The sequence below is a fragment of the Malus domestica genome, chromosome 04 (genome assembly GCF_042453785.1).
Source record: "Malus domestica chromosome 04, GDT2T_hap1".
Lineage (NCBI taxonomy): Eukaryota > Viridiplantae > Streptophyta > Magnoliopsida > Rosales > Rosaceae > Malus > Malus domestica.
The window spans coordinates 24,168,857-24,178,916 of record NC_091664.1 but is presented as its reverse complement, the minus strand read 5'-3'; the positions used below and the strand labels follow the sequence as shown (position 1 = coordinate 24,178,916).

At 40.5% G+C, this 10,060-nt stretch overlaps 2 protein-coding genes across 4 annotated transcripts; both read left to right on the top strand.

Annotated features, from left to right (window-relative positions):
• The first annotated feature begins 166 nt into the window (after positions 1-166).
• Positions 167-3,373, top strand: LOC114824518 (receptor-like protein 54). Its single transcript, XM_070820252.1, has one exon. The coding sequence runs from the start codon at positions 167-169 to the stop codon at positions 3,371-3,373; it is 3,207 nt and encodes a 1,068-aa protein (XP_070676353.1).
• A 2,481-nt stretch (positions 3,374-5,854) lies between these two features.
• Positions 5,855-9,506, top strand: LOC103408632 (receptor-like protein 54). Of its 3 annotated transcripts, none has more exons than XM_070820674.1 (3): positions 5,855-6,506; positions 6,612-8,957; positions 9,068-9,506. In XM_070820674.1, the coding sequence occupies exons 1-2, from the start codon at positions 6,003-6,005 to the stop codon at positions 8,910-8,912; spliced, it is 2,805 nt and encodes a 934-aa protein (XP_070676775.1). In that variant the 5' UTR covers positions 5,855-6,002; the 3' UTR covers positions 8,913-8,957; positions 9,068-9,506. The 3 variants fall into 3 exon arrangements, with proteins under 3 accessions (XP_070676775.1, XP_028957107.1, XP_070676776.1); XM_070820675.1 differs by having other exon boundaries at positions 5,986-6,506; positions 6,625-8,957; XM_029101274.2 differs by having other exon boundaries at positions 5,856-8,957.
• Positions 9,507-10,060: the final 554 nt, after the last annotated feature.

The following is a 10,060-nucleotide window of genomic DNA, read 5'->3' as shown; positions in this document are numbered from 1 at the left end:
AATAGACCAAGAACAAGACTTCAATGGGATAAAAAGTGGGATTGAAGTAAAAAGAAGAAATAGACCAAGACTTCAAGCCAAATCTGCAGCGACGAAAAATAATTTAAAGCCACCACACCAATCCCTCAGTTCTTCATCTAACACTTTCCTTACTCCACTAGCAAAAATGAAAACTTTACAATCTTTTGTCCTCCTATTCTTCTTCACTATCTGTCATAATGTCGCAACTGGAGTCTACAGCCAGTGTCTCAAAGACCAGCAACTGTCATTGCTCCATTTGAAGAAAAACCTCACGTTTCATGATGATGGTTCTCCGGTTTCTTCCAAGTTTGTATCGTGGGATTCAAGTACAGACTGTTGTTCTTGGGTCGGTGTTACTTGCAGTAGCAACGGGCGTGTTGTTGGTCTGGACATTAGCTGCCAGCACATCTCGGGTGGCATTGACAGCTCAAGCAGTCTCTTCGATCTTCAGCATCTTCAAAGCCTCAACTTGGCCGATAACACTTTTGTCGAAGGCTTTTGCATTCCATCTGCAATTGGAAAGCTGACAAACTTGAGGTATCTAAATTTATCAAATGATTGTGTCCGGAAAATTCCCGTTGAGATTTCACACTTGACAAGGTTGGAGGTCCTTGATATTTCTCAAAGTTACTATAACTGGGCCAGCAAGCCACTTGAAAGCCCGAAGTTCAGCATGCTCTTTCAGAACCTCACAGAGCTTACAGAGCTTCATCTTGACGGTGCAGACCTATCAGCAGAGGGGAGTCATTGGTGCCAAGCGATATCATCTTCGCTGCCAAACCTAAGGGTGTTGAGCTTGTCGCAAACTACTATTTCAGGTCCTATCGATCAATCCCTCACTAAGCTTCAGTCTCTATCCGTGATTCAATTGGGTGGTTTTCGCAACAATATCTCCGGTCCGATTCCAGGATTCTTTGCCAAGTTTTCAAACCTGACAGTGTTGAACTTGGACGAAAACAATATCTCTGCTCCGGTTCCAGGATTCTTTGCCAATTTTTCAAAGTTGACTACCTTGAGTCTACGTGACTGTGGGTTACGTGGAACATTTCCGAAGCAGATCTTTCAGGTACCTACTCTACAAACTCTTGACCTTTCCTCTAATACGGAACTTCATGGTTCCTTGCCAGAATTTCCCAAGAATGGATCTCTTCGATCCTTGATTTTAAGCGGGACAAGCTTTTCAGGGTTATTGCACGACTCTATTGGCAACCTCAACATGTTGTCAACACTAGACCTTTCCGGATGCAATTTCACTGGATCAATCCCAAAGTCAATCGGAAACCTAACGAAATTGGTTAATTTACTCCTGTCATCAAACATGTTTAATGGTCCAATTAGTTCTATTCACTGGGAAAACCTTATTAATCTGGTAAATCTCTGTTTGTACGACAATCAACTGGTGGGGAGCATTCCGTCGTCTCTGTTTTCTCTTCCCTTGTTGCCGTACTTAGTACTTTCCAATAATAATTTCTCCGGGCAACTCCTTGAAATTTTTAACGTCTCTTCCAGTTTAGTTGCTTTAATTGATTTGAGTTTCAATAATTTGGAAGGACCAGTACCCGTGTCTATCTTTAATTTTCGAGGGCTTGAAACCCTCACTCTTTCTTCAAACAATTTCAGTGCCTTTCCTTTTAATGGTCCTCATCAGCTGCCAAATCTGGCGGAGATTGATCTTTCGCACAATAGCTTGCTGGTTTTATACAATGGCAGCAATTCCTCATACTCTTCATTTCCTCAAATTGTTTATTTCAATTTAGTTTCTAACAAGTTGAGAACATTCCCAGTTTTCTTGAGAAATCAAACCTATTTAACAGAGTTGGACCTTTCGAACAACCAAATTCAAGGCCAGCTACCCAATTGGATATGGAAGCTCGATTCTCTTGATTACCTAAATGTTTCTAATAATGCCTTGGAAAGTCTCGAAGGTCCTTTCATCAACTCCACATCTCATGTGTCTGAGCTTGACCTTCATTCAAACCAGCTTAAGGGGCCAATTTCAATTGTCCCACCACATGCCGAATATCTGGGTTACTCAAACAATCATTTCAGTTCTAGTATTCCAGTATCAATATGCAACGCAAGTGGTCTTCGCACTCTTGATTTGTCCAGTAATTCTCTGAGTGGTGAGATTCCCCAGTGCTTGGCTGCAATGAGCACACTCATGATACTTAATGTCAGGAAAAACAACATTACTGGAATGATTTCTAATCTTGAATTTCCTGAGTCATTAGAAGCTCTAGACCTCAGCCAAAATCAGATTGAAGGTCAATTTCCAAAGTCTCTAGCCAGGTGCACAAGTTTAATATTTTTAAACCTTGCAGAGAATCATATAACAGACACCTTCCCATGCTTGTTGAAGAATATCTCCACCTTGATGGTTCTTGCTTTGAGGTCCAACAATTTCTATGGAGGCATTGGATGTCCAGTAGTGAAGACCCATGCCGCTTGGCCGGTTCTTCAAATCGTAGACTTAGCTTACAATAATTTCAATGGTGAAGTACCAGGATTCTCTCTGACAACATGGCAAGCAATGAAGGATAACACAGATATTGGTTTCCCGTCGACAGTCAATGTTTCTAGAAACCCTTATAAAAGAAGGGAATATTCTTATGGGTTTGTTACATCCCCTTTTAACAAAGCGGTTGTAGTAATTTCTTATCAGCCTACTATTTCTTATGAGCCTGCTATGACGATTACAAGCAAAGGTTTAAAGTGTGATCTGGCAAAGATTCTTACCATCTTGACTTTGATTGACTTCTCATGCAACAATTTCAGTGGGCCAATACCCAAGGAAATGGGAGATTTGAAATCTTTATATTTTCTCAACTTGTCAAGTAACGCTTTCACAGGTGAAATCCCATCGTCATTTGGTAACATGCGACAACTCGAGTCCTTGGACCTGTCACAGAACAAGCTGAGCGGGCAAATCCCAGAACAACTGGCAAAGCTTAATTTCCTTGCAGTTCTGAATCTCTCGAATAATCAACTTGTCGGCAAGATCCCAGCTGGTACTCAAATTTCAACATTTCCAAGAGACTCATTTACAGGGAACAAAGGATTATGGGGGCCTCCGCTGACGATGGATAATAAAGCAGGACTGTCACCACCACAAACATCAAATGGAAGCCATCCATATTCTACAGATGAGATTGATTGGGATCTTATTAGTGTCGAAATTGGATTTGTATTTGGCTTTGCAGTTGCCGTTGGGTCACTTGTGTTCTTCAAGAGATGGAGTAAATGGTATTATAGGTCTATGTATAAAATCCTTGTGAGGATATTCCCTCAGCTTGAAGAAAGAATTGGTCCTCATCGAAGACATATTCACATAAATAAGAGGTGGAGACGTTGAAATGTTTATGAGGAGCAAGTAGCTGGACTCCATGTTGTGCCTAGGGTAAGATGCAACAAATAAAATATGGTTTCGCATTTTGATTTATAGCTTGTGTTGTAATTAGGTTTGGAAGTTATTTTGTATCTTTCTGCATTATGGTTAATAAATTTTCCTTGTACTGTCGAGGTTTCTTAAAAAACGAAAAGAACAAGCCTACTAACCAATGCCTTATGCACGCATTTTGAATTCCATTTTAACACCTTTCTAGGATGGACACTCAAAACACATGAGCAAGGAAAAGGGGTTATGTTGTTTGAATTTGTGATGCATTATATCTTATATCCTAGAATCGACCGTAATGACGTTCTAGGATTCATATAGCCGACCCTATTTAGTAGGAAAATGCTTTGTTATTGTTGTATGCTTCTTTTGTTTGTTCTCCCTTGTTTTGGCTTTTGTTTGTGAGAAAATTATCTCTTTTCTTTTGTGTGTTTGTACAGTCTTTGATTTTAAATGTTTGCTCTGTTTTTCGTGCACTGGTCAAGTTCTGTTTATCGCTCAATTTGCTTTGATTGAGAAAGATATGAAAAGACAGCTCCTCCACAGTTTCTTTCAGCTTCTGTAAAAACTAAAAATTTATGCCAAATGATGACTGTTAAATTAGTACACCTTTTTCTTTGTTTTTCCCTGCATGGAATGGTCTGATTACTTGAAACTATGAGTATGATATTATTGGCACAATACGACCTGCAAATGAATGTTTCTTTTATTGGTTCTTGGGTACTGTACCGTAAATTTTGTTACTCTTATGTAGAAACTATTCATTCCTGTTCCAACTAATATATTCAATCCCCGCAGCGAAGCGCGGGCACATTTTCTAGTATGACCTAACCCAAAACTACATTGAATTCTTTACACCTGCTGTCGACGAATGCGTTGTAGTGGCAACGCTATTTCAACTTCAACTTCAGAAACTTTGGGTGACCCAATATTATCAAGGGAACTTTACCGAAAAGCTCCCGATATTGTTCACTTTAACGAAAAACCACATTTTTACACTAAAAAGTCAATCCTGGTACTATTCACTTTACCCTTTATTTTGTCCTTATCATTAAAACTCAAAGTTTTCAAGTCATTTTCATAAGTTTTCCTTATTATCAATGATTGAAACGATCGTAGTAGGTATCATATGGAAATCCCTCGTTCCTACAATTTTGATATAATCTTCTTTCTATCTCTCTCGCCATGTAAACTGTTTGTAAGATAGAATCTCTCTCCTACTGTAGTCCTGCCAAACCGTAGAAGCAACTTACCTACCTAACACTGTATTCCCCGGCCCTACACCTATCTCAGTTCACACCTACTCCATCGGAAAGATGGGGGAAAGACTTCAAAGGAAGCAAGTCAAGCCAACAAAAATTATCCCGTGGAAGATTTATCCACGATATTAAAGGCACATCATTGTCTAATTCATCTCTGCAATGTTTTAATATTACTGGTTACAGTTAAAAGAAAAAGAAAAAGACCAAGTGTGGAAATTTTCAGGTCGACGGGCCGAGGGTCCACTCTAACAACACCGATACTGTTCCCATTTAACCACCTGCACAATCCTCAGGTAAAAGGCTTCGATGTTAGTTATATTTAAAGCACTCTTCTCTTCTCCCTCTGTCCGATGTGGGACTGGGGGTTCCAACACTCCCCCGCACGTGAGACCCCACTTATGGGTCACACGTGAATTTCCACACATCGGCAACCACGTGAAGCCATGTCGGGACTCACCCAATCACGCTGTTCCCATTTAACCACCTGCACAATCCTCAGGTAAAAGGCTTCGATGTTAGTTATATTTAAAGCACTCTTCTCTTCTCCCTCTGTCCGATGTGGGACTGGGGGTTCCAACACTCCCCCGCACGTGAGACCCCACTTATGGGTCACACGTGAATTTCCACACATCGGCAACCACGTGGAGCCATGTCGGGACTCACCCAATCACGCGGGGCCAATGGGGACCCACCCAAACACGTGGCATCTTTGGCCTACGTGGACAATCGCGCGGGGCCAAAGGGGACCCACCCAATCACGTGGCAGTACGGGCCCGCCTCCTGGCTCTGATACCATGTGGAAATTTTCAGGTCGACGGGCCGAGGGCCCACTCTAACAACACCGATACTGTCCCCACTTAACCACCTGCACAATCCTCAGGTGTGGGGTTTTCTCACAAAAGACATCGATGTTAGTTAGAGAGGGGTATTTCTATTTAAAGCACTCTTCTCTTCTCCCTCTGTCCGATGTGGGACTGAGGGTTCCAACACCAAGACTTCAAAATCTGCAAGTCAAAAAAGAAGAAATAGATAAAGGGATAAAAAGTGTGTGCAGTCGCATTCACTAATCACAGTATAAAGAAGAAATAGACCAAGACCAAGGCTTCAACGGGATAAAAAGTTTGTGCAGTCGCATTCGCTAATCACAGTATAAAGAAGAAATAGACCAAGACCAAGGCTTCAACGGGATAAAAAGTGGGATTAAAGTAAAAAGAAGAAATAGACCAAGACTTGAAGCCAAATCTGCAGCGACGAAAAATAATTTAAAGCCACCACACCAATCCCTCAGTTGTTCATCATACGCTTTCCTTACTCTGCTAGCAAAAATGAAAACTTTACAATCTTTTGTCCTCCTGTTGTTCTTCACTATCTGTCATAATGTCACAACTGGAGTCTACAGCCAGTGTCTCAAAGACCAGCAACTGTCATTGCTCCATTTGAAGAAAAACCTCTCAATCGGATATTCTCCGGTTTCTTCCAAGTTTGTATCGTGGGATTCAAGTACAGACTGTTGTTCTTGGCTCGGTGTTACTTGCAGTAGCAACGGGCGTGTTGTTGGTCTTGACATTAGCAGCCAACACATCTCCGGTCCGATTCTAGAATTCTTTTCCAACTTTTCAAACCTGACGGTGTTGAACTTGGACAGAAACAATATCTCCGGTCCAATTCCAGAATTCTTTTCCAACTTTTCAAACCTAACGGTGTTGAAATTGGACGGAAACAATATCTCTGCTCCGGTTCCAGGGTTCTTTGCCAAGTTTTCAAAGTTGACTACCTTGAGTCTACGTGATTGTGGGTTACGTGGAACATTTCCGAAGCAGATCTTTCAGGTACCTACTCTACAAACTCTTGACCTTTCCCTTAATCCGGAACTTCATGGTTCCTTGCCAGAATTTCCCAAGAATGGATCTCTTCGATCCCTGATTTTAAGCCAGACAAACTTTTCAGGGTTATTGCATGACTCTATTGGCAACCTCAACATGTTGTCCACACTAGACCTTTTCGAATGCAATTTCACTGGATCAATCCCAAAGTCAATCGGAAACCTAACGAAATTGGTTTATTTGGACCTGTCATCAAACATGTTTAATGGTCCAATTAGTTCTATTCACTGGGAAAACCTTATTAATCTGGTAAATCTCCGGTTGTACGACAATCAACTATTGGGGAGCATTCCGTCATCTCTGTTTTCTCTTCCCTTGTTGCAGGGCTTGCAACTTTCCAATAATAATTTCTCTGGGCAACTCCCTGAAATTTTTAACGTCTCTTCTAGTTTAGTTACTTTCATTGATTTGAGTTTCAACTATTTGGAAGGACCAGTACCCGTGTCTATCTTTAATTTTCGAGCGCTTCAAACCCTCACTCTTTCTTCAAATAATTTCAGTGCCTTTCCTTTTAATGGTCCTCATCAGCTGCCGTATCTGACGGAGATTCATCTTTCGCACAATAGCTTGCTGGTTTTATACAATGGCAGCAATTCCTCGTACTCTTCATTTCCTCGAATTGCTAATTTCAGTTTAGATTCCAACAAGTTGAGAACATTCCCAGTTTTCTTGAGAAATCAAACCTATTTAAAAAAGTTGGACCTTTCGGAAAACCAAATTGAAGGCCAGCTACCCAATTGGATATGGAAGCTTGATTCTCTTGATTACCTAGATGTTTCTTATAATGCCTTGGAAAGTCTCGAAGGTCCTTTCGTCAACTCCACATCTCCTGTGTCTAGGCTTGACCTTCATTCAAACCAGCTTAAGGGGCCAATTTCATTTGTCCCACCAAATGTCGATTATCTGGTTTACTCGGACAATCATTTCAGTTCTAGTATTCCATTATCAATATGCAATGCAAGTGGTCTTATCGTTCTTGATTTGTCCAATAATTCTCTGAGTGGTGAGATTCCTCAGTGCTTGGCTGCAATGAGCACACTCATGACACTCAATGTCAGGAAAAACAACATTACTGGAATGATTTCTAATCTTGAATTTCCTGAGTCATTAGAAGCTCTAGACCTCAGCCAAAATCAGATTGAAGGTCCATTTCCAAAGTCTCTAGCCAGGTGCACAAGTTTAATATTTTTAAACCTTGCAGAGAATCAGATAACAGACACCTTCCCATGCTTGTTGAAGAACATCTCCACCTTGATCGTTCTTGCTTTGCGGTCCAACAATTTCTATGGAGGCATTGGATGTCCAGCAGTGAAGACCAATGCCACCTGGCCGGTTCTTCAAATCCTAGACTTAGCTTACAACAATTTCAATGGTGAAGTACCAGGATTCTCTCTGACAACATGGCAAGCAATGAAGGATAGCAGAGATGTTGGTTTCCCGTCGACAGTCAGGGCTTCTAGAATCCCTTATAAAAGAAGGGAATATTCTTATCAGCATTCTAGATTCCCTTATAATGGAAGGGGATATTCTTCTAAGCGTTCTAGCATCCCTTATGAAAGAAGCGGATATTCTTCTAAGTATTCTAGAATCCGAAGCGAATATTCTTGCACGTGTGCTAAGGATACATCCCCTGATGACAAAACGGTTGTAATTACTTATGGGCCTGCTATTTCTTATGAGCCTGGTATAACGATTACAAGCAAAGGTTTAAAGACGGATCTGGCAAAGATTCTATCTGTCTTGACCTTGATTGACTTCTCATGCAACAATTTCAGTGGGTCAATTCCCAAGGAAATGGGAGCTTTGAAATCTTTATATTTTCTCAACTTGTCGAGCAACGCTTTCACAGGTGAAATCCCATCGTCATTTGGTAACATGCGACAACTCGAGTCCTTGGACCTGTCACAGAACAAGTTGAGCGGGCAAATCCCACAACAGCTGGCAAACCTTAGTTTCCTTGCAGTCCTGAATCTCTCGAATAATCAACTTGTCGGCAAGATCCCAGCTGGTACTCAAATTTCAACATTTCCAAACTACTCATTTACAGGGAACAAAGGATTATGGGGGCCTCCGCTAACGGTGGATTATAAAGCAGGACTGTTACCACCACCAACATTAAATGGAAGCCATCCAAATTCTACAGATGAGATTGATTGGGATCTTATTAGCGTCGAAATTGGATTTGTATTTGGCTTTGCAGTTGCTGTTGGGTCACTTGTGTTTTTCAAGAGATGGAGTAAATGGTATTACAGGTCTATGTATAAAATCATTGTGAGGATACTCCCTCAGCTTGAAGAAAGAATTGGTCCTCATCGAAGACATGTTCACATAAATCAGAGGTGGAGACGTTGAAATGTTTATGAGGAGCAAGCTGCTGGACTCCATGTTGTGCCTAGGGTAAGATCCAACAAATAAAATATGGTTTCATATTTTGATTTATAACTTGTGTTGTAATTAGGTTTGGAAGTTATTTTATATCTTATATCTGTTGGTTTTGTTTTGTACAGGTTTTGCACCCTCGTTTCTACCCTGTCTAGTTTGCTTTCTATGAATATCGAAATCAGCCGAGATCAAGAGTCAACAAGGACATGGATGCATTATATCTTATATCCTAGAATCGACCGTAATGGCGTTCTAGGATTCATATAGCCGATCCCATTTAGTGGGAAAATGCTTTGTTGTTGTTGTTGTATGCTTCTTTTGTTTGTTCTCCCTTGTTTTGGCTTTGGTTTGTGAGAAAATTATCTCTTTTCTTTTGTGTGTTTGTACAGAGTCTTTGATTTTAAATGTTTGCTCTGTTTTTCGTGCACTGGTCAAGTTCTGTTTATATATTATCGCTCAATTTGCTTTGATTGAGAAAGATATGGAAAGACAGCTCCTCCACAGTTTCCTTCAGCTTCTGTAAAAACTAAAAATTTATGCCAAATGATGACTGTTAAATTAGTACACCTTGGTGATTGTTCATCACACTTGAATTAATTAGACTTTGCTTTTGCTTCCTCTAAATTGATGACCTTTTCTGGTTTCTGGCCACAAATTAACTGGATCGAACCCGTCCCAACATCGAAATGAAAGCGTGTACATATATAAATGTCCACAAATTTCATGCTACTGTATGAGAGGATGTTGAGTTTTGGAGATAAAACGGTCTATGCTCAATCCTAAACAATCTGTAATATACTGGAATGAATAAGATGCCATTCTTCGCTTTTTGCTATTTTCACAAGTGATGATGTTCCTTTCATGTCTAAGCAATGAATCAAAGGGGTTAGAATTGCGCATGCTAGAAAAGAAAAAGGCAGAATTCTTCTTTTTTCTTATATCTTCGAGTTGAAGCTTGAATGTTTTTGGTTGAAGATTTCCCCAACATCTTCGCAAAGTGATCGTTGAAGCGCCTGTAATGTACGTTTAAAATTTTTGAGCCCAAAACTACATTGAATATTTCTCTCACTTAAAAATTAAAAGAATTTGAGGGGTCTGCTATCCAGGTCGGCCCTGCA